The sequence below is a fragment of the Peromyscus californicus genome, unplaced genomic scaffold (genome assembly GCF_007827085.1).
Source record: "Peromyscus californicus insignis strain IS unplaced genomic scaffold, ASM782708v3 Scaffold_13__1_contigs__length_99412109, whole genome shotgun sequence".
NCBI lineage: Eukaryota > Metazoa > Chordata > Mammalia > Rodentia > Cricetidae > Peromyscus > Peromyscus californicus.
This window is the reverse complement of record NW_026294424.1, coordinates 94,217,238-94,244,169: the sequence shown is the minus strand read 5'-3', so window position 1 is coordinate 94,244,169 and position 26,932 is coordinate 94,217,238. Positions and strand designations below refer to the sequence as shown.

General features: G+C 46.7%; 1 protein-coding gene across 3 annotated transcripts in view; it reads right to left on the bottom strand.

Annotated features, from left to right (window-relative positions):
• Positions 1-26,932, bottom strand: part of Aff1 (ALF transcription elongation factor 1) — a 170,808-nt gene that overhangs the window by 65,424 nt on the left and 78,452 nt on the right. For all 3 annotated transcript variants that reach the window (XM_052735556.1, XM_052735558.1, XM_052735559.1), the window contains 2 exons: positions 10,981-11,101; positions 9,684-10,589 (listed from right to left, as the gene is read on the bottom strand). In XM_052735556.1, the coding sequence (XP_052591516.1) occupies positions 9,684-10,589; positions 10,981-11,101 (1,027 nt within the window). The remainder of the gene's footprint in view (positions 1-9,683; positions 10,590-10,980; positions 11,102-26,932) is intronic.

Below are 26,932 nucleotides of genomic sequence, written 5' to 3'. Positions count from 1 at the left end.
GCACTCAAGAAAACTCTGGGGAACTGTGGGGGTGGTTGGGTAAACGCCCCACAGTGCCCACCCAATGTGGTTGGCTTATTGCCACTTAAGTTTTTAAAAAATACAGTGGAAGAAGCTGGGCAATGGTGGCACGTGCTTTTAGTCCCCTCACTTGGAAGACAGAGGCAGGTGGATCACTTGAGTTTGAGGCCAGCCTGGTCTACAGAGTGAAATCCAGGACAGCCAAGGATATGTAGAAAAACCGTTTCTCTACACAAAACACACACACACACCACCATCATCATCATCATCATCACCATCATCACCACCACCATCATCATCATAAATAAAACCTTAAAAAAAAAAAAGTGGAAAAACCTAAAATGACCTAAAACAATGTTGAAAATGTAAAGTAATTCTTTAAAAAAAGAATTGTGGGGTTGTAGCTATGATTCAGCAGTTAACAGCACTGGCTACCCATGCAAAGGACCCAGGTTCAGTTCCAAGCAGCCACGTGGAGGAGGCTCAAAGCTGCCTGCAAACTGTCTTCCGGAGATCAAATGTCCTCTCCTGGACTCTGTGGGCGTGCACACGTGTGGTGAACATACAAAATGAAACCTGCATGATTATTTTTTTTGAGTACAAAACACTCATATGCACAAAATTTAAAAGTTAATAAATCCTTTTTTAAAACTCATTTTTAAAATGAGTTTAGTTCAGGTCCCCAGATAAATGTCCTAAATAGAGAATTTCACCACATACCATATGATCTCCCCACTCTAGTGAGTCAAACGTGAAAAGGGGATTACCATCCAGACTTCAGGTCAAAAGCAAGTCAGGTTAGGAAATCTGCATGCTGAGCACAATATAGCGAAAATTCCAGTTCTCACCCAGTTCTCATCACTTGTGCTTCAACACAAAAGAGACACACTGATTTCTGACCTCAAAATGCTTCCCCTCTGGAGGAAGGCCCAGACAGAGCACAATGCAGGGGGGCAGTGTTAAGACCAGGGAGTACAAAGAGAGAAAGCCAGCTCAAGGGGTTGAGAGGCACAGGGAGAGGGGACAGCACTCACAGTCAGGAAAAGCTCCCTGAGCAAAGTAAGCGGCGGCCCGGCCTGGCTCTGTGTGCTTGCCCTCTCGGCTCTTGGGGTTCTAAAGACAAACCACCACTATCCAATACCAAGAAGGCAGATACAGAACCAGTGGCGGGCACCTGCAGTCCCAGCGACTAGGGAGGCTGAGGCAGGATTGCCCAGGCCCCCAAGGAAGGCCTGAGCCCGAGTGTTTGAGGCCAGACTGGGCACAATAATAAAACCAAACAGACAGGAAAGGAGGAGAAATACCGAAAGACACTACATTTAATAAAACCCCTTTCTCGTGTACTGACAATTTAGAGAGGACAGAAGCAGACAACAGGCTCAAGGAGAGGGACAGAGATCTCGGGCGAAGACAGGATGGGGAGGGAGAAGAAAACCGGGATGCTATCTGCAACTCCTCATGAAGTAATATTCACGGGACTGAGATGCCCAGAGTGAAAGCTGGTCACAGAAAGAAAGCCATCCTGGGGCCCAGGAGGAAAGCACGAGACCGGGGCCAATGTCTGAGGCAGGGCACAAGGGAGACACCGTGAATACATGGGAGGCACCACAAAGCTCCGGAAGGCAGCGGGTGGAAGGGTCAGGAGTTTTAAATGTTTAAGGCTGGAAAGTGTCACTCTGTGATGCTTTCCACTTCCAGCGGCTGAAGCCTGGAGAACCATCACCAGGGATAGGCGAAGGCAGAGCCCTGGGGAGAAAACAAGACAAGGCAGACCCAACAGAGATGAAGGCCCCGCTCAAGAGGGAAGTGAAAGCCAGTCACCAAGAAGGTACGTGCTGTGTCACACGCGCAGAGACAGCAAACGTGACATGAGCTGGCGGGCTCTCCTGGGTCATCTGGTGGCATGACCCAAATGGCAGGGGCCAAGAGGCCGGGAGAAGACACAGGCTACTTCCAACTGCGTAGCTTCAGTGGTGACAACGGTGAGACAGGGGGATTTGCTTTGCTCAGAAGGGCTGAAAGACCTGACTGTGATTCAACACCCTGAGGTGGGGGAGGGCAGTGGTTCAAAGTAGCAAAATGGAGAACACACTGGAGTGCAGGTAGAATGGCACCTGTGAGACCCCCGGGGAGAAAAGCAAATGATGGACACAGGTGTGAGGAACCAGGTGAGAACAGAGAAACTTTATCTGGATGGCTCCCAACTCTGAAGGGTGAAAGGCAAAGCTAAGCCGGAACTGTGTCTCAATCGTCCTCTCCTTTGCAGAGTCTCAACAGTCCTAATTGCATCAATCACTTGTCAGCACAGAAAATCAGGGAGCCTGGGACGGAAGTCACACAATTCGTCACCACCCCACGGACGAGCTTTGTGACGGTGCACCCGCACTCGGTGCCAGAGGCCTGGGCTTCGTTAAACTCCTTAGGGGCTCAGCTCTATGACATGTAAAATGGGATTCATGCCAACTCCTGTCACAGGTTGCTGTAACAATGGGGGGAGAGAGGGAGAGACAGACAGACAGACAAGGTCTTCAGAAATCAAAGTAAAATATTTCTGAATGCCTGTTTTTATAAGGTGTGATATTCACTCCAGAGACTGCCAAGCCATGTGGATGCTGGCCCTGCCTAGGAGTATCATCAGGCAGGGGAAGGAGGGGATACGGAGGCCCTGGCACTGGCAAACAGATCTTCTCGGTTTTGTTTGTTTGCTTGCTTGCTTGCTTGGGTCAGGACTCCAACTGGAGATTCCTCCTTCCCTGTGCAGGGATTACACATATGTAACACACACTTCGCTGCAAACTAGTTCTTAGAGCACTAGAAATGGTCTCTTTGTCTGGGCTTTTTGATTCTTTTCAATCCTTGGTGGTTAAGAGCACCAGTTCTCCTCTAGAGGCAGTTTACAAGCATCCAGAATTCCAGTTGCTGCAGGAGATCTGAGGCCCTCTTCTGGCCGGCAAGGGCACCAAGCACCCATAGGATGCAGACACATGCAGGCAAAACACCCACACACATATCTTCAAACTGGCCTAAGGCCCCCAGGGTCAACTCTAAGCACTAAAATTTTAGATTACAGAAGTAAAATTTGGGAAGAGGCCACCTGGAACATCCTAATTAGGATTCACAGCCCCCTGGATTCTGCTCTCACTCAAATTTCTACCGTCTATTTCAAAAACACAAGTCAGTAACAGGGTCAGCCTTTTAGCCACACCATCATTACAAATTCCTCTTTTTAATACCACTCCAAAATCCATCTTTTCCTTTTACATATATTTTTACATTTATTTACCGGAGGGGTGCAGTTAGAAAGTAACTTCCACCATGTGGGTGTCTTGAGGGTATGTGGTGGGGGAAATTAGGAAAGTAGAGATTTCTCCCACATCTTGAAGTCTTTGCCATTCAATGTGTATTTGAGACATAGGTCTCTGTGTGCCAGGCAGCCCCGGGAAATTTCCTGCGGAGCAGGATTTGGTGACCGGAGAATGGGGGGCAGGGCAGGGTTCTGGCACAGAGCATCTGCTGTGGACAAGTGACCAAATGCAAACTTGTCTTCTTTGGTCAACGTCACTGCGATGTGACAGTTTCCTCTGATCCCAGCCAGAGTCCTTATGCCAGCAGCAGCTGCGATGCCAACCGCCTGGCAGCTCTGTGGTTGTGCCAGTGAATGGGGCCATGGTGCTGCGGGGTCAGGCAGATGGAGGGCTCGGGGTGACCCACACGAAGCAGAATGAGGAACCAGGAGGAGTTAATCTGTCTACCTCTGTGCAGATTACGGGTGTTGGGTAAAGACTGCAAACTGTGTTCCGTGAAGAACCAGAAATGGGTACCTTGGACCTCCCCTGGAGGCTGGCCCAGTCCTGGACCTGCAAATCTAAATATAGAAGCCTAAAAATAGGGACAAGTGACCCACAGACATTTTGAGCAAGAGCTGCTAACCAACAGCCCAGGGCGGCAAGCTGCTGTGTCCTGCACTGTGTTTTCTGGGGCTTTGTTTTTTAAGTCAGTATTTACAAGCTAGAGAATTCAAGATCAGGTAGAAAATGAGACTTTCTGTTCCCCGGAAATGCCCTGTTTTCCTGCAAACCAGTCTCCACCTGCAGTTTCTGGGGCCGGGCAAGATTCTGAAAAACATTTTAGGCTCTGACAAAACATTAAGTAATGCAGGGGAAAAAAATTTTTTTTTCTTTTGAAAAGCTCTAAAATTGCTGGAAATGAGTTAGTGCAAATGACAGAGCAGCTTATAGTAGCCCACGGGGAAAGGATAAGACAGACTGGAAGATCTGCTGCGGTGTATTAGCTGGAATTGTTTTTTTCACTTTCTGTTCCTTCTCAAAATTGCCAGAAGTACATTCGGTACCAGGATAAGAAATTCCTGTTCCTCTTGCTGTTCTCACACTTCAGACGTTTGCGGAGGGACATGAGACTCCCCCGGGTCCCTCAAGCAGCGTCTCTGCCAACACCCCACTGCCTGTAGCTCGCGGAAGCTACCCCGACCATTTAACTCTTCCCTGTGTCCGCTCTGCCATCCCTGTGACGTTTAGAACACAGGGACAGAAAACCAGATACAATGGCTAGATTGACGGTTTTGGTTTGGGCCGCTGGGTGGGATTAGCAACACTTAAGATATTTAAGCAGAATTCTTCCTAGGAAAGGGTCCTAGATCTCCTAACAAACTTACTTTTTCCCTTGCATTTCTCCTTCCCAGTTGCCAAAAGCTACATCTTTGAGGGGGAAAAAAAAATCATTATTTTCCAAGTTTAAATTTGCTGCTTATTCATGTTCTCCAAGAACTCCATAATCAGCTATTTTTACACTGATAGTTATTTTTAGTTGCTAAAATCATTAGATTGACAAAGTACAGTCCTCCCCTCCCCCACAGAGGTCCAGGCCCCAAACCAACCAGGCTTCTTCTCCTGAACCTCATCTTCTGTTTATGCATGGCCTACTTTCGGCCCACACTTCCCCCTATAAGCCCCGGTAATTTGTCAAACTCAGGCTAATCTCCTTAATCCCTTGGGCTGAAGGATTTAAGTTTAATGTTTTAATCTAGGGGCCTCACTGTTTAAGTAATTAGAGGTCATATTTCTAGCTCTCTCCTTTAGATAAATTACCTTAGTTTGCTCTTTAATTCTAATTTATAAATAACAGAATTCTAAGAATTCCCAGTGGGCATAATTTGGAGTTTTGGACTGAATGTATGAATTAAGAAAAGAACATTCTATGATACTTGTGTTTCTTGCTCAAGCCTATTTTCCTTACAGTTCAATTTTATTTATTATTACTTTAATTATTCTTATGTATAAGATACAGTGTGGTAATTCAAAACCTGCAGTATATTTCAGTATTATCAAAAAAGTAGTTAGTATTTCCATTTCCTTAAATATTTAAAAAATTTTGGATTAACATGTAGCAATTGCATATTTGTGAAATGGTATGACTCTTCAATACATGTTTACAATGTGTACTAGTCAAATGCGGTAATTCATTTTTGTTTATTTATTATTTCAGGTTTGGAAGTTGTGGTTGGAATCCACATTTAACATACTACCTAAGGCAAGCATTTGCTATTGTACTTTAGAAGTATTTGTTTGTTTTCCAGAATCCTGTTGTATACTTAGAATTCCTTAAGTCCTTTCCAACATTTTTTCATGCCTGAGAACTTGTGAGCTTTGGAAAGAATTATTTTCCTATCAGTTAATCTGGACATTCTTACAAAATGTCTCAAACATCTTTCCCGTCAGGAACAATTTATTTAGTCACAGAAGGACTCTAGTTTTACAGTCTAAAAACCCAAACAGAGAAAATGAACGGATAAGAGCTAGTGTACAGTGAATTTATTTATTGTAACACGGCATAGAAATGGGAAAAGTCGACACTCTGAAAAATATTGTCCTAAACAGGACAACATCATCCCTTGGCATGTGTGGTCTGTGTGGGGGGCTCTGACGCTTTGTGTCTACCAGCTCATGTGTTCTCACAGATCTGCCTCTCAAGTCTGAGAGGCTTGAGGCTCAAGGGTCCTCTGGACAGGCTTCCTGGGCCTGCTCTGGGGTGGCAATCCAGACCTATGTGCAGCCCCTTCCAGAACGCTCATCACCGGGTACAGCACTTTAACTCACAGAGCCCCACCTGCCTCTCTGCCTCCGGAGTGGTGATCAAAGGTGTGCACCATCACACCAGGCCCTGCACTCTTTCTTTCAAGAGTTGAATATTAATTAAAGCACTTTAGGTACTAGTGAAAGTAATTTCTGGGCTAAAGAGTTTACGAGAAAAAAAAAATTAAAGGTAAGACGGAGTGGGAAGTTGTGTGTGGTGGCTAGCCTTAGCTCTAGGAGACTGAGTAGGCACAGCAGTGTGAGGCAGCCAGGCAGATGAGCACTGCAGGGCCAAACCGGACCGCTGAAATGCATTACTCACTGACTGAGGAATTTACAAGACAACAATCCTTATTAATGTCAAATTGGCTCGTGTTGGATAATTTCTTGAATTTCTGTGCTGCCCTGAACAAATATCTTAACCATCCATGTGTCGGTTGACTCATCTGAAGACCCATGGAGTTCTCGGGAAATGCTTTGAGCACATGCTCAGATGTCCCATCCATGAGATGGAGTAGGGCTGGTCAGACTGGGGGTTGAACTCAGCCCTAAGAAAAAGGCAGAGGTGCCTGCTGACAAAAGGGACAGACAAACTGAACCCCAGGACGCACGTGGTGGAGAGAACCAACTCCGGCAAGGTACCCTCTGAATGCCCTACTCAGATAAATAATTGTAAAGCCCCAAATAAAGACCACAGTGGTGTTTGGAGCGGTGTTAGAATGAGACTGAGAACCGGGCCTTGCTTCCTTCTGCCCCGTCACAGAACAATATGAGCAGAAATCATCACAGGCTGAACTCACAGGTCCAGCAAGCTCTGCCATAGCGGGTCAGTTTTACCATCTGATTGTTCCCCCCTCGGCCCCCGAGCAAATGCTATTTTCTGAACGTTCTCAGCTGCGCTCACTGTTTGGGAACTGAGTCAAGAATCCAAAGCTGATGCCTAGGGGAGCAGGCTTCTCCTCTTAGTTGCCATACGGAGCCATTAGATCTTCCAGCTAAAGGACCCCAAAAAAGGTTGGTGGTGGTGGTGCATGTCGGTAATCCCGGAGGCAGAGGCAGGTGGGTTCCCTGAATTCAAGGCCAGTCTTTGTCCATAGTGAGTTCCATCTTGAAAAACCAAAGGGGGGTTGGGGTGGGGTGGGGGAGGGGGGACACGACACAGGATCTCACTATGCAGACCAGAGTGATCCGAAACTCTCAGAGAACCACCTGCCTCTGCCTCCTAAGACTGACGGTGTGAGCCCACGGAGTTCGGCTTCCCTGACCCTTTTTCAAGTTTTACAAAAGGGATTTGGGGAAACAGATTAGCAGCTTTAGAGACTAGATCATGGGGAACCCATAAACTCCGGGTGAGCACAGCTGCTCACTGGTAATCCCAACACAGGCAAGTGTGTGCTGGAGGCAGAGGCAGGAGATCCCTCTGTTGTGGAAGTGGGGCTCACAGGGCTCAGTGACAAAGCCTGCTTCCATATACACAAGGTGGACAGAATTGAAAAAGGCATGGCATGTCACCCTCAGGCACCAGTACCCACCACAGGTACACATATATCCTATACACAAATACATATGCCAATACAAATAATATTGCACAGACTGCAACCTGGGTGTCTCGAAGGTCTTTGAGCAATGGATATGCAAACTAGAGAATTTATATATGGAAACAGGTAAGCAGCGGTAGATCCTCTTCGCCTGAGTTCAACCTCAGGTGGGAGGATTACTGACTATCCTGAACGATATGGCGAGAGCCCCTCTCCCACACACAAACACAGACCGCTTCAAACACTTCTTGTGAACTAGTAACATTTTCTCCCTCTGTGTGTGTGCCAGGCATGCACGCCTGTGTGGACATCTGTTCCACCCATCTTAATCTATCTTATTTTATGTGCTTGGGTGTTTTTTGTGTGTGTATGCCTACCATTTGCATGCCTGGCACTGGAGAAGACCAGTAGAGGGCATCAGATTCTCTAAACCCAGACTTACACACTGTTGTAAGCCTCTGTGTAGGTGCTGAGGATTGAGTCCAAGTCCTCTGGAAAAGCAGACAGTGCTCTTTAACCACTGTGCCAGCAATCCAGGCCATAATCTTTGTGTTTTTGTATTTTGGTTTTGGTTTATGGCTTTTCGAGAGAGTTTCTCTGTGTAGCTTTTGGAGCCTGTCCTGGAACTCACTCACTCCTTAGACCAGGCTGACCTCGAACTCAAAAGAGATCCATCTGGTTCTGCCTCCCAAGTGCTAAGATTAAATATGTGCGCCCCCGCCACCACAGCCGCCTCCGCCAACACGCGGCCCAGTCCATAATCTTCATTTTAGAGTAATTACTACCGGTTTCCAATTTCAGGGATAGTACATGAACCCCAATTCCATCACAGACAAGTCTACCATTATCACAGGAGTAGAGAAACACATTTTTTTCTTGATATAAAAAAGTACAATATTCAAGTAGCATTATATAGTCTGAGTGAGAAGTGTGAAAAGAGAACAGGAATTTGAGAGAAAACAAGACTGGTAGGTGGAAGGAATTAGAGGAAGGAATGAAATGAGGAAAATGATGTAGTTACATTTTAATTTCGAAAGTTACAAGAAACAGTATTTTGGTTGCTTTGAAACACCATAGTGGACATCATTGTGTATGTCTGTGACTCCTTGTGAAAGGAGATATCAACTAGTAAATAAAATGTTTTAACAGATCTCCAGGCATAGTGCTACACACACCTTTAATTCTAGCACTTGGGAGGTAGAGCCAGCCAAGGCTAAGAGAGAGACCCTGTCTCAAAAACACAAAACAAAATAATAATAATAAAAAAAAACAAATTTAAGTTGAAAAGCTCCTTATAATTTACAGGGAACAAATCTTTAAAAAAAAAAAAATGAAGATATCTGGGGCTAGGAAGATGGCTCAGAAGAAGGGCATTTGCCACCAAACCACATGTTCAGTCCCCAAGACCCACGTGGCGGAGGCGAGGGCCCAACCATCCCAAGTCCAGGCACACTCACACCCTCAACATAAATAACACCTGATGCCATTTCCTTCAACGCCTTAATATTTTGATTTCACTTGCCTTAGGAAGCATTGACAGGGACCAAGGAAGCATTAATCCTGATTTGTGCACTTTTCTTCGCTTTTTCTTTCAAACTGGTAAGGACCCAACAAGACAAAAGGGACTGACAGCTCAACACTTTCTGGTAGAAATGCTATGTGTCTTCACTGGGTTGTGGACACACAGGGGTACACGCTAATCCTACTCACGGTCTCCACGCTTTACCACACGACTCAATGAAGAGTCTGCAAACGGTATGTTGAACAAGGCATCCTGCCGAACAGAGGAGCTGAGGCAGGAGGATCTCAGGCCTCAACAAAGAGACGGTTGTCCTTAAAATAAGTAAGTTTGAATTCCAGTGTCTACATTAAGTGTCAGATTTGAGTTCCTCGTGGATTGGTCAGATCCTAAAGAAAAAGAAATGCCCCATGGCCCCACCCAAAGGCCAGACTCACCTCCCTCCTCCCACCCCCCAGGAGACCTGCATCTCTAAACTCCTCTAACTGGACATGTCCCCAGAAATCCCCCACTCACCTCCACCGTCTGCGAGGGCATCCTCAGTCTGGTGAGCTTGGCCTTGGCGGGCACTTTGACGTCTGGTTTTTCGAAGCTCTGCTGACTGTAGTCTTCCAGTGGCGGCTTCAGCTCGGGGGACTCACTGGGAGCCTGATCCTGACCGTCCATGGGCCGGACGTAGGCCGTGGGCTTCTGCTGCATTGCAACAACAGTCTTTGAGGGGAGGGGAGGGGGTGGAAATGTCTGAGGAGGGGCTACCCCAAGGCTGGTGGTAACTGCCACCAAACTGTCGTGGGCAGTCTCGTTCTCTTGCACCTTCGCTACCAGGTCCTTGGAAGACGTGGCTGCGCAGTAGCTTTTACTGCTGCCGCCACCGCCGCCACCGCCGCCACCGCCGCGGGCCTTGCTGGGTCCCTGCAGCCTGGAATGTACAGGTGACAGGGGCGGCACCGGCGACGGCAGAGAGGAGATCAAGGGTGAGAGCTTCATCTCCGGAGCCGAGTCACCACCACCGTCAGCTCTGCGGTCACACTTTCTGTGGCTGGAACAGTGCCCCTCCTGACTGAGGCGATCTTGAGTCAGACGCTGGCTGTCGGGCGGGCCATAGTGTTTGGCATGGAGACCTGGCACTGATTCCATCCTTGGTGGTGCCATCTTTGGACTGTGGCTAATGTTACTGACAGAAAGTGATCCCGGGGCAGAAGAAGTATGGACAGGCTGGTGGTGGTAGACGTGCGTGCGGAAGGAGCTGGATGCCAGGCTGCTCCCCCTGTCGTGAAATGAAGGATATCTCGGCTTCCCTGGCCTGTCTTCAGAAGCATCCAGGCGCTGAGGGCAAGACTTGGCGCTCAAGAACTCCTTCATCTCTTCGTAGTCTCCTAGCATGTTCTGTATCCGACTGGACAGCTCATCACCTTTTGCAGTCTGAAAAGCAGAAAGACAGCAGACTCACACTGGGGAAACAAACCTAAGCAGAGCAATAATCACTTAATAAATTATGATGTAATACCACGAAGAAAAAACCCTCTCAAATTCATGTGGAATGCAACGTTAACTATTTCCCCCGCTGAGAAGCCTGCCACAGATACACATTACTAATTACAGGAGGCTACCATAACAAAAGAAAACCACACACTTTGGTAATTCTGACTAACGATGTTCAAAGAGTGTTCAGATTGTTTTCAAAAACAACCTCTGGGTTCAGTTGTTTTCTCAGTTGCGGCCCCCGATGGAACTCGGTTGCACTGAATAACTTTATCATCAAGTTTAATGCTGGGATAGGCCAGCGTTTCTCCCTCTCACCCACAGTAAGTACCTTGTAGGGCTCTCCGAACAGAGGGGTCTTCTCAGCAAACACCTCTTTCTCTTGGTGAGCTTCTTGGTTGCGTCTTTCCTTCTCTCTAATCCGAAGCAGGTTTCTATCTTCATTGTACAAGCTTTTCCAAATGCCACAAAAGAACAACAACAACAACATATCAGTATCCAAGGTTTGTTGTGCACACAGAGGTGTGGAAGGAGCAAGAACAGGTCCAAGAAGATACGGTGACAGGGAGCACCTGGGGCTGCAGACATGGCTCGGCAGTTAGAAGTGCATGCTCCTCCTGCACAGGACCCGAGTTCCGTTCCCAGGACCCACCCAGGCCTAGCAGCTGGCTCACAGCTCACAGCTGCCTGTAAGTCCAGCTCAAAAAAAAAAATCTAACACCTCCTCTGGCCTCCATGGACACACACGAGGGAGGGAAGGGATGAAAGGAAGGAAGGATAGGAAGGGCACAAGTCTTACTGGACCAGTGGCTCACACCACTGATGAGACAGAACAGGAGGATTGCCAAAAGTTCAAGACCACCCTTGTCTACAGAGAAAATTCAAAGACTGATTTTCTAATTAAAAGATCACCAAACGCCCAAGACATCATTTATTCTCAGTCTACTCTAGGGTATCTTAGCATACAAAGTCAGAAAGATGACTTGTACTTATTTCAAATGTCAAGGATGAACAATCCAATTATACATGTCAGTTCTATATACTAAGAACATCACACAGTCCAATCTGAACCACATAAAAATGTATCCTACATCATCGGACATGGTATCAAACTGGTTCAGACGAACTCACTGACACACAAGTCAGAGATGGATTCTGAAAGAATGCTAATTTCTGAACACAGAAGCCGCAAACAGGCCTGCCCCATTCTCCGTAACACGGTGCCCCTCCAGACCTCCCTCTGTGACCTACACTGAATAATGGGAATGAAGGAACCATAAAAAGACTTGGTCTTCTTGACCTGCTTCTGAAGATCTGCTAAGACTTCCTTCCCAGTGTTATCTGAACAAAAAAACATTAGACTGCCTTAGGTGTGTGTCCGTCAGTCCTTCCCAATTCTAGCTGCCGTCCAACGCCCTCCAATGCTTTCTCACACTTCCATTCCTGACAGGAGCCTCTTGGTCTCCATGCTGCCACAGCTTCCTCCTCAAATTCAGTCTCCCATTAATGACTAGGTCTAAGGTTCCAATCCTCATGTCACTGTCCGTATCTAAAATGACAGTCATTTGACGGCTCCTTATACTACAGAATAACCTCTAATCTTTGTTTTGGCATTAGAATTCCCTGACAATCTGGTTTGGGTGAACACTTGACCAGATTCCAGTGGCCCTGCAGGCCTGTCACTACTTGGCCATCCTTCTTGTAAGAGCCAGCCCCTGTCTCTAATCCCCACTCAGATCCCCTTTACTGAAAGGTAAGCATTCTTCCAGGACTGGTTTGTACTGCCCGACAGGGCCACTCACTCTCCAAACCATCCTGGGAGTGAGCTTGCTTCCATTCCAGTCCCAATCTCTGCCCTCTTTCCCTCTACCTCCCCACACTCCGACCAGACGACCCCACCCTTAACTTTCAATTTCTGATAGATCCAGTGACTCAAATGTCACCCACTTTAAAGATGCCCCTCAAATCCACCAACTATGTTCCTGCCCAGCACATTATTGCTTCTTTTATCTCTCCCCTGGGATAGGATTCCATTAGAAAAGAACCTCATCTTCACTCGCACGGTACTTAGATGTGGTACTGCCTGGAAGTCAATCAAATATTTTTATATTAAAGCACAGCCATTATGCATGCAGTAGTAGTATGTATGTATGTACGTACGCATGCATGCATTCTGGTTTTTTGGGACAGGGTTTCTCTGTGTAGCCCTGGCTATTCTGGAACTCACTCTGTAGAGCAGGCTGTCCTGGAACTCAGAGTTATGCCTGCCTCTGCATCCTCTGCCACAACCGCCCAGAGCAGTGTATATATATATATATACTTCCTGTGCAACTTTCTTAGATTTAACACTGGAAGAAACATGCAAAAACAATCTAAGAAAATAAGTCAACCTAAAAATTTTCTATTTCACCAGAGTGGCACATGCCTTTAATCCTAGCACTTGGGAGACAAAGGCAAGTGGATCTCTGAGTCTACATATAGAGTTCTAGGGAAGCCAGGCCTATCCAGAGAAAACCTGTCTTGGAAAAAAACAAAACAAAACAAAATTCTATTTCTTTCAACCTGGGGAAGAAGGGCAAGATACCAGACTGAATTTGATAGGACTGGTCAAAAATTATCTACTTAAAACTAGGTGTGATCGCTCATGTCTGTAATCCCACTCAGGAGGATGAGAGTTTGTGGCTAGCCTGGGATACATAGTCACTTCCAGGCCAGCCTATCTCAAAAATAAAAATTAAAAAAGAATAAAAATAATTATATTCTTAGACTAGTGTATCAAAAACGAACTGAATGGTAAATTCCCAGCACCCACATCAGGCAGTTCACAACCACCTGTGACCCTGGCTCTAGGGGGCCCAACATCCTCTGGCCTTGGTGAGCTCCTGCACTCATGTGGTGCACATAAATTCATTCAGCCTGTTACACATACCATAAAGAAAAGTACAAGAATCTTTTTCTAAAACTTCAAAGATGACAGACATGAACTCATAGCTGCAAAGATCATTTAATGCTAGTTGGCATACTAAAATAGAGGAGAAACTAAAATATAAGCTAGACTCTTCTCTAGTAAGAACAGGGTGGTTCACGGGCTGGCAGAAGTGTGTTTTGGGATGGGGAGGGGAAGAGACGGGGTCTCTCTGTGTAGCCTCGTCCGGCCATGCCTGTGGCCCTCCTGCCTTCGCACATTCTTGGCATCAGCAACGCTCCCTCCTCTGCTTTGGTTTGATTTTGAGATGGGGTCTCTCTGTGTAGCCCTGGCTGTCCTGCAACTCTCTATGTAGAGCATTCTGGCATCAAACTTGCAGAGATCCGCCGGCCTCTGCCTCCCCAGTGCTGAGATTAAAGGTGTGACCCTGGCTAGAACCATATGTAATAAACATTAGCAAAGACTTTTAATAACTGTCACTGTTCAACTGAAAAAATCTACAAGTAGTGAGGTGAGCAGAGACATCCATGACTGCACTGTCTGTTGGGTGGGTCTGTGTCCAGACTGGGAGACTCGCCCACGTTGTCTGTGGTCCCTTTCGCCAAGGCTCCTGGATAAAGCAGAGGGCCAAGGAACCAGTTCACAGAGATGCTCAGGGTAGGGTAGGCCGGGGACCCTCGCTGGGCCTTTTTTCTTCATGCAGCTAACAGCATTTGCCAGTTACACCGGCAGGCTTCTGGTTTACTTCAGTATTGATTTGCTAAAAATCTGCGGTAGCCTAAGTGTTGTTTCTGAAAGGGCCCTGGGCAATATATTTTTTCCAGAAATATTTTTTTTCTTAGTCCTGCTGAAATCAGGGGCAAGGTGAACTTCAAAACAGAGCAATACCATCACCCACAGCATGAACTGAAACTTTGCAGACTGTTTCAAACCAAGCACAGCGCAAGGAAGGACTGTTATGTGCACGTACAAACGTGTGCGGTGTGCATGTGGGGTGGAAGACAGCTTTGGAGAGGCTGTTCATTCCTTTCCATCATCATGTGTGTTCCGGAAATGAAATAAACTCAAGCTTTCTCTGCAGGACTGCCATTGGGCAGTGTCCTTTCTGTGTTACTGTGGTCATTGGTGTGTGTTTGTCCATGCACACACACATGACGTGGGGACATGCCTGCTACAGCACACGTGATGATCACAGGACTACTCTATGGTACAGCTTCTCACCTTCCACTTTTCTCTGTGTTCTAGGTCTTGAGCTCAGGCTGCCAAGTTTCACCCTACCTGCCAAGCCATTTCACCAGCCTGGAAGAGTATATGCATGTGTGTATGGGTGCACGGATGTATGTATGTGTGTATGTATGTATGTATGTATGTATGTGTGTGTGTATGTATATATGTGTGTATTTGTGGGTTGTTGTTTTTTTTTTTTTTTCAAGACAGGGTTTCTCTATGTAGCCCTGGCTGTCCTGGAACTCACTCTGTAGACCTGGCTGACCTAGAGCTCACAGAGATCTGCCTGCCTCTGCCTCCTGAGTGCTGGGATTAAAGGCGTGTGCCACCACCACACTGCACAGCCTGGGAGAACTTTTAAATGAGGGAATTTTTTTAGGCAGCAGTGAAGGTCTTAGTGATTCTCTCTCTGTAATTACCCTTGAATAATTACAAGTTAACTATGGCTTTAATTAAAGGCAACCACCTCCCCCAGGAGAAGCAACACAATTTTCACTCTCTGGCATACTTGGGTAACATCGAACTGATGATAGCCAAACAGTCGTAAGTCAGAGAAGCTTGCTGATGGCCACAGCACTCGACATTAACTCATGCTTCTGTGAGCATCAGAGTAGGGCAAAGGCTTTTACAGGAGCAGACTGTTTCGTCTTCAGAAGCTGTTAGGTGAGGAGAGTGAATCTGAGGCTCGATGAGAATAACAGCGCTGAGGACAACAGCTCCGGCTGGGACTGGCGCCTCTGTGCTGGGCCTCAGCCAGCACTGTCCTGGCCACATCACTTACTCTCCTATTTGGTTTTCGATCAGACCTGTCATAATAGGATTTTTTATTAGACCCATTTTCCAAGTGGAAAAAAAATAAGGCTCAAAGATTGGCTTTCTCATGACACCCTGGAAATCCAAAAGCCTGGCAAAAGCTTATGTTCTCAGTCACGGATCTCCTAGCAAACCTGCCTGGCTGTGTAAAATGGGGTGGTGACGACTAAGAAGGTGGGCTAACTTATAATCACCTTAATTCCTTAGTTTAAGGAGGTACACGTCAGTCCAGGTATTATCCCTGACAGGAGAACAATCTCAAAACCACAGAACACATGACCAGTTCAACTAATCACACAAAGACCTTACAGGAAGCGGTCAGAGAGGGCCGTGCAGGCTACAGGTGCTCTTCAACTTCTGAAAACGGGGCTACAATTCTTCTTCAGACCCTTTTGTTAAATTTCACAAACTCGAGGGCACTGATCTCATAATAATCTAGTAACCTCTGGATTCATGTTTCTCACATACTGAGACTCACATGGATTTATTTCATGGACAGGCTATGTAAGTAACCTTGCACCTAAGTTCCCAAAATGTTCACAACAGGGAGCTTCTACGATTCTTCTGGCTGGTGAACCAAGTCATGTTCATGTGGCCTCCACTCCAACCCAGTAATCCTCATCTAGAAAGAACGAACATGAAGTCTAACTGACTACATACAAAACAAGCCCATGGGTTGAAGGGTTATATACAACCCCACCTGCAGACTCTGCTCACCCCAAATCCAGGAGTTCTGCAGAAGCACTGGAAAACATCCCTACGATTCTCAGTAGCCACAGTCTTCCATGAGGTCTCGGCAGCAAGGAGGTTCAACAAGACACAGTGGAAAGACTTCTGCAGGAATGCAGCAAGCCACCCCTTCCAACCGAGAGGGAGAAATGAAGGCCTCAGCTGCCAATGCCTGTGCGAGCGCTCACACGTGAAGAACTTACACTGAGTTCTCAAGCCGGCTGAGGTGGACTGTAACCCAGATGTTCTCACTGACAGAACTCACCACTCTAACTTGGTTAAAAAGAAAAAAAAAATCTGAATGAAGGTTTGGAAACTTAAAACATGCCAGGGTGTGCTCACTTTCAGAGAGGTGGTGAAAATTCTGAGAAACTCAGCTCCAATTCCTCACACCCTCGGGTACAGTGGTTAAGTCAACCCCATGCTGGGCCTGTCATGGCACATTTACTCAAAGGCCTCTCCTTGGGGGATGGAATGTGTCGCAGAGGTGTTAAAGTACTGAGGAAATGAAAGCCATCCCAACTCTGCCAGCATTAAGGGGGGAGGGGGTCTCTCTTCTCTCTCCTTAGCACTAAAAAGGGACATAGCAAAGGGAGGCACACAAAGGCCCTGGCTGGGCGGCGCCCTGGGGCAGCGTGCTGGCTCTGTCATCTGGCTGAAGCACCTTCTCCCAGGCTAGCGCCCGCCCGCCCACGAGCCCTGCCACTAACTAGGTTAGTCAAGCAGGACTGCTGAATGCCATTCCAGCTCCCATGGCAACCCAGGGCCCACAGGGCTGCCTATGGACAGCTGACTACCTATTTATCACCCTGACTGCTCACTCCGTGTATGCCTTTCTCTCAAAGATGTCACCGGCTCCCTCTAGAATTAATTTAATTCTCCTTTGGAGAGTAGAGTTTTAGTACATTCTTCCACACATTTCTCCTTATAGCCAGGGAAGGAAGAGGAGATCAACAGTGTACACTCACTGGAATCACCCTTACGATTTTTAGAAACTCTATGCCGTTCTACCTTGAACATACAAATGGAAACGATCTGTAAGACTCACAACTCCAGCCACCTTGGCTGACAAATAGGTGCGTGCATTTGTGTCGCAAGCAGATGGAGGTCCAGCACAGGGCCCGTAGGTCTGGTCAGCGGCGTTAAAACAATTCTGCTTCCACTCATCTTTTGCCCCTTGTTTCCATTCTTGCCACACGGCGTCTTAGAAACTTTTTTTACACGTTAGTTTTATGAAAGATGTCAACACATTTAAAAAGTATAACATTAGTTTGTCATTAAACTATGTTTCTCCAAATGTTGTTTAAACACAAGATAGCTCCATGTTTGAAGACAAAATAAAATATTTTCCTGTGTGTGAGAAGAATGTGCACCAGGCTTTCTCATAGTAAAAGTCACTCAGCTTAGTCTTCCAAGGTTTTCACTCTTCATTCCCCTCCCATCCTAAAACACAGGACAAACAAAGCCTGGGGGCGGCGGGTCCTGAGTCAGGAGGACTTGGTCCTCAAACAAAGTCTCACAGCCCAAAGTGACATAAAAAAAAAAAAAAAAATCAGCTAGTGCCAATGACAAAATAGTTATAATGCCAGCTGTTTCCCTGGAGCGGAACCCAGGGATCATCGTGTGTTAGGACTCCCAGCTACCCACCGCTGTTGGCCACAGTGGGCTGGGCTTCCTAATGGCTTCTTATAAACACTGAAAAATAGTCTTAGGTGACACCGGTTCACAAATCAGCCTTGGAAACACTGCTCACATAACCTCTTGCCCACTCACTTTCCTGAGGTTAATACATGATAGAGAAAGTTAAATTCTTGTTATACATCATAAAGTCTATTTTACGGCTCAAGAGATGGTTTACATACCTTAAATGCATGTTGCAAGTTTTAAACAAGTTGAATAAAAGTTGAATTCGGCCGGGCGGTGGTGGCGCACGCCTTTAATCCCAGCACTTGGGAGGCAGAGCCAGGTGGATCTCTGTGAGTTCGAGGCCAGCCTGGGCTACAGAGTGAGTTCCAGGAAAGGCGCAAAGCTACACAGAGAAACCCTGTCTCGAAAAACGAGGGAAAAAAAAAAATTGAATTCTAATGAGATGGCATGGCATGTTAATTTATCTTCCCAAAATACCCTCCCAGATATTTCTGCATAGATCCTAATACTTAGAAATGGTCTCCTAGACTACACTTTATACCTCTGTAAGGTGACTATGTGACTAGGGTTAAATGGAACATTCGGTTTAAATTTGGTTTGGGGCCTGGTGTGGTAGTACACACCTTTAACACCATCACTAGGGAGGCAAAGGCAGGCTGATCTGTGAGGCCAGGCCAGCCTGGTCTACAGAGCAAGTTCCAGAACAACCAGGGCTACACAGAGAAACCCAGTCTCAAAAATAAAATAGTTTTGTTGCAATATCCTTTTCACAAAAAGATATTCACATAGTATTTCAGTAGATTCTCTCTGTCTCTCTTTGTCTCTCTCTGTCTCTGTCTCTGTCTCTCTCTCTCTCACATACACACACGCATACACTCCCCCGCCCCACAGAAATATTGCAGCCATTTTGCAGAGCTCTGAACGCTAACTAGACTCAGCCCTGGATTGTGACCATATAATTTTAGATCCCTGTGTATGAAGACACAAAAGCCGAGCCTGCAGTGAGCCGGAGAACATGGTCCAAGGTCCAGGTGCCAGGGCTGGTGTTTCACAGCCACTTGCTTCTCCCGGAACACGTGCAGATGTATTACGGAGTCAAGTTTTTAATCAACAGGTGGAAAACAAGATCACCTGCCTTTAAGTGTGGACTAGGAGAACTGTGTATGCCAGTGCACTACCCAGCAGAAAGGGGGGATGAGAAGAAAAGCTAGGTTTTCTCATGCACATAAGATCAAGTCTCTGCCTTTCAAACATATCAATAAAAGTAAAACAAAACAAAACAAAATAAAAACCAACCAACCAACGGGGCTGGAGCAACGGCTGAGCAGTGAGAAGCAAGGGCTTAACCAGCTGTAACTCTAGCTCCAAGGATCTGACACCTTCGGCCTCCCCACACACCGGGCACGCCCATGGCGCACAGACACACAGTGCAGGCAAAACACCTAGACACCTAAAAAAAATTAAGTAAAAATCAAATACTTAGGCTAGAGAGATGACCAGCGCTCTCACAGAGGACACGGCTTTAGTTCCCAGAACCCACGTGTGGTTCACAACCGCCTGTAACCCCAGTTCTGGGGAACCCAGTGCCTTCTGACCTCCATGGGCACCTGACCATGGTACACATGGACACACACAGGCAAGACACTCATACACAGAGTTAAAAAGAATACACACACACACACACATTCATGTATTGGCTGAGCAAGACTACCACCCAAATAACAATTACAGAACCACAGCAGTGAGAAGCAGTAACTTCTCACCTCAAAGTTTTGGCAATCTGGAGCTAGAGGGTAGCAAAAATGTCTCAGCTAAGGGTTCCCTCACAACAGTGCTCTGCTGAAGTAAACTGAAGAAACATACAGAAAACACCCCCTCACTTGAGATGAAATCTGTGACACACATCTTTAATCCAGCACTTGGGAGGCAGAAGCAGGTGGATCTCTGTGAGTTAAAGACCAGCCTGGTCTACAGAGCGAGATCCAGGACATGGCTACATAGCAAGACCGTCACTTGGTTGAGTAGCCCTCCCCTTCCACTCCCCATCAAAATGACACTGCTCACGTGGGCAGACACTGCAGTTGGCTCTTCCTGGGAACAACCAGAGCACTGGCCTCATATGACTGGGCCTTTCACCTCACTGCTCAAATGTCCATGGAGGGCGGTATCACACACCTAAAAGATAGGGAGGCTCACCGGAGTTGACCTCATTACAGCCACAAACTGAAAAGGGCCTGTCTGTGGTCACAACTAAGAATGTAGGCAACCGACCCTAAAGTCCTATTATTTTTAAACACTGCATTTACTTCATTGCCTTTTGTCTTTGGAGAGGCAAGCTAACAATGCTTGAACACCGAATCTGATACTCAAGTGAGGTACTGTATGTACTTCAGCACTTGATTTGGAACTAACCAGCTGTTCTCCTGGGCTAGCCACCTCCGCAGGGCTGCCTCTCAGATCTTTTAAACTCCTAAATCTGATCTTGTTCACACTCGGCGCACGCGCACACGCAGTTCCTGACCTCCTACAGGACTGCAGGTGGAGAGGGAGGGTGGCAGTGAACGTGACCTCCTGCAGGGATCTCAGCACCCATTCTCCTGGCCCGTCTCGTCACCTCTCCAAGCAAGCACAGCTGGGAGGATGCCGGGGAGGAGCCCAGCCGTTCCTCGGTGCCGTTTATCAGGCCACTTTTGCTGTCCGTGTGGACAGTTATCTAAGCCAGACAGACTCTAGCTGGACCTAGGGCTGCCTTATTGTCCTGGGAGCTCTTCAAGGACGCAGACAACCCCACCCCCCACCCACACACCAGGGTGCCATACCCAGCGCTAGAGCTTAGCACAGTGCCACACAATCTATCAGATCTGACTGAAGTGATTGTGTTCAGACGTCAGACGACTCACAGTTCTGCAGAATTCCGCCACTCTGTAAGATGACAAACTGTGACTCATTGTCTGATACCTAAAATGGGTCTTGCCGCCAGATTCTTCTGCCCATGAAATGACTCAAACTTAGAAGGGACGCTGACATCACCGCTTCCCAGATGCACCAGAGAGCAGCTGAGTGACACCGTGTGCTCAGGGACGGCTGCAAGGAGTTGTCAGCTTACCACACTTGCTAATTAATCAAAAACTGTTCAATGGCGGGGGTATGTCTGGGTAACATACAGCAGATGTACACTTACTTTTAAGTCAACAGACCTGGGATAGTTATATGTTATTTTAGGGATAGACAGGGCTCTACACATAAAGGTATTTGCTGTCAAGCCTGAAACCCAAGTTTGATCCCCAGAAACTCACATGTCGGAAGGAGAACATATTCCTGTGAACTGTCCTCACATCTGCGTACGGTGCTCTGGCATGTGTACACCCACAAATATGCACAATAAATAAATAGATAGTTCCAAAGGTAAAACTTCAACACCACAAATTCCACCCCAAAAAGTCAGTACAGGGGAAGACCACAGGAAAAAAGGATTGTGAGACATGAGACGGAGGGAGCGGTTCCCTCCACAGCCAAGAGCCCTCTGTAGAGGTCACCTGTGCTGGAGGGGCAGGAAGCCACACACTGCAAGTCTAAAGCCCAGGGTTACAGAGAGATGGACACACAGTTTGAGCTTCCATCCTGCAAAGGACATTATGTACAATACACCACACTGTCCCGACTGCTCACCGCAGATACTACTCAACATTCAAATCCGGGATCCTGCAGTTAAGGTCCCATTCCCAGTACATCACCTTAATTGGCACCTCTTAGATTCAGCCTCCTCCCAAAAAGCCACACTGGCCTTCTTTTCAGACCTGAAACAAGTCCAGCCGTGCCCTGTCTGGACACCCTGTGCCTGGAGCCGCCTCTGTGGCTTCTCGCTGGTATCTCATGTCCCAGATCTACACATGGCTCAGCTCACAGCAGAGGCTGCCTAGCACTTCACCTTGTTTCGTCTCTCAATTACTATCTAAAATTAACTTGTCCGCTAGCTAATGCACTCAGTGATCCTGTAACTCTCAACCCAGCGCTGACTCCCTCAGCTACCTGGACACCGGAACAAGTGTGGGCTATCCCACACCCGCTCTACACTCTGTTGAAAATGAGTTTGCTGCTTTCATTAAAAGCATGTCTCTTGAAAGGATGCATTTGGAAAGGATAATAACTTTCATACAACGGGCAGTTATAGACACCATTCTCTAAACGTTTAATATATCAACAGATATCCGAGTACCAAACAGGAATACATTCCCAAATTCATCTTGCATATAATTACACTGTTGCATTGTAGCAACTGGGTGGGCAGATGAACATTTTTCTCACAAGAAATAATTCAGAAGTTCATGTTGTTGTTTTAAAACTAGCTCTATAGGCCATGAAAAAAATTAAACATGGAGTGGGGGGTTGAGAAAGTGTCTCTCTATGTAGTCCCGCCTTCCCTGGAACTCCTTCTATGGACTTATATGCCTCTGGAGTGCTGGAATTAAAGGTGTGTAGACACTATGCCCCGCCTTAATTTTTTTTTCAAGATTTCTCACTTAACGGTTAGTTAATTACAAACGGTACACCAGCCTGAAGGAGATCCCTCCTTTAGAACAGCTTGGAACACACAGGAGTTTGGGATCTAAAAGGAAGAGTCCCTCCCAAGGAATGAACTTCCAGCACACATTCCAGAAAACCAATTGCATCGCATCCAGTAGAGAAGTGTTTGAAACCAAGCCAGTGGACCAGCGCGGCTTTGGCCAGGACCAAGGCTCAGTTCTTCGCCTTGCTGCCCAGCAGCAGGAAGCAGCAGGAAAGGCTGCTACTTGGAAAATGGGCGGAAAAGCAATGTCTGTGTATTGATAACCGTGAGGGAACAATGGCGTGACGGGAAACTGGCGTGGGGCGACTCATTTCTTTACATCCTCCAGCATGAAGTACGAAGAAACACTGCCTCTCTGTCAGGGTGCGGAGAGGGCCAGCAAACTATCTTTCCTGTCACTGAATAAACACCAGTGACAGGAACAAAAATAATAGATAGGGCTCCTACTCTATTCACAAAACCCCATCATGGCAGGCAGGAGAGGGAAGCGAAGGGCCTTGCATCCCCCCAAAAAACACAAGCTCTTGTCATAGAAACCAGGGTCAACTGTATTTTCAACAGAGTTTGAACAGACTGCTGTGGGTACAACAATACTAAAGAGAGACTTGCCACATTTCTAAGTCACGCTCCGGCACTTTATCTTATTTGCATATTATACAAAGTGAACAACAAAAGTTCGAGAACAATTGTCCATAAAGATGTTTACAGGAATCACCAGCATTCCTTTTCTCTACACCCTGACTTGTATTTACCTCTCCCTTTGGTGATTTAATTACACACGCCACACTTGTTTTCACAGAAAGTTGAGCGTCATAAAAAACTGCATGGGGGAGGGGTGGGCTGGAGGGGGAAAGATTGGGGAGTAGGAGGAGGGAGGACAGGGGAATCCATGGTTGATATGTAAAATAAATAGAAAATCTCTTAATAAAAAAAAAAAAAAAAAACAAAACACTAGAGGCAGTCTCTATTCCATCTCATTCCAGTCATTTCAAGTAGGAGGAACAGTGTGTGTGTGTTGGGGGGGGGCTGTTATAGAAGCGAGCTGGAAGCATGCACGGGTGCTTTGTATGGCAACAGTAACAATTACATGTTTCTAAATATTCTCATTTTCATCGTAACCCCAGATCACCTCCCACCAGCCACTGTAATTGGCATCTCCTTAAACAGTGCGGTACTGTTTCTCTGGAGTCTTCATTTAACCCCTGCCATGCGGGGCTGTGAGCTTTGCAGAGTTGGTCAGGATCCGAGCATCAATATTGACACGCAGATATATCATCCTATCCTGGGTACAGCCAACAGGCATTCGCTTGCATAAAACAAGGGGTGTTTATTAGTCAACGAAGCATCCCACCTCTGTGACTAGGGATGCTTCAGCGACAGCGCCCTTGAGTGCCTTAACATATTTATGTCTCATCTGTCTCTGAAAAGCACAGGCTCATGTCTGCTGTAAGTGACCAGAAAGAAGCAAACATTCAAAATTACCAAATACCTGTGCCATGATATAAATTATTTTTTGATTTTAAAGTACTTGTCTTGGAATACTATGGCATCTTCTAAAACTTACTCAAGTACATAAATAAATGTCTATAGTTTCTGGTACCCTAACATTTACACTTCAGAGTAACAACAGAAAATCCACTCATTTCCAGGAAATGTTGACTTTTTATGTGCCAGACATAAGGAAACAAGATTCTACACCCTGTGGAGACACTCAGAGGAAGCAGAGGTTGGTTACAGTGTTGAGGAATGAGGACACTCTGAGAAGCCTGAGTAACGTGGAACAGTGTGCAGACATCTGAACTGGGTCTTGAAAGATGAGCAGGAGTTTCCCGGAGGGGAAGGGGCCCCATGACCCCTGGAGCAAGCATTGTGAAGAGATCATTCACTAGAGACTGTTTGTACCTATCTCACCCCAGCCCCCAACTCAAATCTCTCACGGATTCAAAGAAGCCCTGATAATTTGTGGGGATGACAGCTTCTCACAAACACACACTCAGCTCAGCCACCCTAATTATTTCCCAGAGCAGCTATCCACAACAACGACCTGCGGTCTTCTCCAGGCACAAACAATGACCTTAAGTTACCGACACATACAGCACTGTCCTAGGAAAAGCAGAGTGTGGACAAGGGGACAGTGGAAATAAAAAGGAGATGACATTAACTGGGACCTCAGATGATGACACAGAACCAATCACAGCTATAAAGTCCCTTTTCTCCAATGCTAAATGGGCACCTCTGGGAGACCTGAGTGGTTCAGAACCAAGTCTCAAGAGTACAGACAGTGCTACCCAGAGCCCTGCTACAAACTTTTATGCCTTTTGTTTTTCTTTAAAGATTTAATTATTTAGTGTATGGATATTTTGCCTAATTTATGCCTGTGCACAGGCCAGAAGAGGGTGTCAGATCCCCTGAACTAGAGTTACAGATCACTGTTGGCCATCACATGAGTGCTGGGAATCAAACTCAGCTCCTATGAAGAGCAGCCAGTGGTCATAAAACGCTGAGCCATTTCTCCAGCTCATGATGTATTTTACGTTCACTTTTAAGACTTTTCATTTTGCCAGGCGGTGGTGGCTCACAGCTTTAATCCCAGCACTCGGGAGTCAGAGCCAGGCAGATCTCTGTGAGTTCGAGGCCAGCCTGAACTACAGAGTGAGTTCCAGGAAAGGTGCAAAGCTACACAGAGAAACCATGTCTGGGGGGGGGGGGGGCTTTTCATTTTAAAAAGTAGATACTGCTTTGGAAATATTTTTTTGTTGTTGTTTGGTTGGTCCTCCCCACCCCCACGACACGGTTTCTCTGTGTAGCTCTGGCTGTCCTGGAACTTGTTTTGTAGATCAGGATGACCTCATACTCAGAGATCTGCCTGCCTCTGCCTCCCTAGTGCTGGGATTAAAGGAGTGTGTCACCACCTCCCGGCTAGGTGGAAATAATTTCTTCTGGAATATCTGTCTTTTTGTGACATTAAATTCTATCTAATTATCCACTTTCCTGACTTGAGGAAAAAGCCTGTAACTCTCCCAGGTTATTGCTATTGCATCTCAATGTCTTCCCTGGGCCCCCTCATCCTCAAAGAGAACAAGGCAGGGCGGTGTGCTGGGAAGGGAGCCAGGCTGGCCTCGGCCCGGCGCGGCTCTCCCACCCACAACGTCTCTTGTGCTTCCCCGGCACCTGTCAGTCGCTCCTCGGAGTTCATCCTGTGTGAAAGGATGGAGTGAACGGAAGGGACAGGAGGAGGGTGTGGCCGAGCATAAGAACACATCGGTGACTGAAACTGGAGAGGTCCGGGGAGGCCCCACAAAAGGAGCGGGTTTTTTTGGAAAATATGAAGAATCAAGATAACTGCCTGCTGTTAAAAGTCAGAACTCATGCTCCAAAACCGCCTGGTGAAGTCAGCACCACTAGATCTGAGTATCCTTAAAGGGTCTGCGTCCTGAGTGGTAACACTCAAAATTAAAGCTCACCTTCCAACAGAGATAGTGAGCGTCTAACCCTCTGCCTTAAAACCCCCTTCCCTCCCTGACTGTCAAAGTGGCCGCCCTCATCTGCCCTTGGGGAGACAGACCCCTGCTTCCCTTACAACCCAGCAGAGTCAGGAATCCAACTGCTCCCTCATAGTAAAGTTGCTGAGAAATGGCTGGAGTGTTTATGTAACATTCTACTCAAAGCGGGAGAGTAGCAGACAGGTACCAGCATCAGATAACCTGACTGACAAATTACAACTTGCCCAACTTCATCTTGGGGCCCCTGGTTCTCTAGAGATCCGCTCCCAGATTGCCTGGAAGGGCATCTAGTTATTCCCACATTGATCTCATCATGGCCCAAAGGGAAGGCTCTGAGAGCAAGCCTTGAGCTCAGAAATCAAAGGCCCAACCCATGCAGAATGATGACATCAACTGATTCCCTCTCTTTCCCCGGGGCCCTGCCTGCCTGCCCACAGCTTGAGTAACACAACTCTGGCAACAATATACCCACAGCTCAGTCATCCTACCGTTCATTTCATAAATTCTTTTTGTTTGTTTTGAGTTTTTTGTTTGTTTTTCCAGACAGGGTTTCTCCATGTAGCCCTGGCTGTCCTGGAACTCACTCTGTAGTATAGGCTGTACACAAATTCAAGGGATCCACCTACCTCTGCCTCCCAAGTGCTGGGACTAAAGGCATGCAGAGCCATGCCTCCCTCATTGTACTGTTTTTAAGAACAGAAATAACACCATTCAAGGAAAAAAACTAGAGCAGGAATATGTAGGCTACTCACGTTTTAGTTGCCTTCCCACATATATACCAAAAAATAAGCCGAAAATAGTTCTGCGCCTTCTTTACTCTGTCAGAACACCCCAGTCCACTTTAAGGTTTGTGTCTCTTTGCATATTTTAG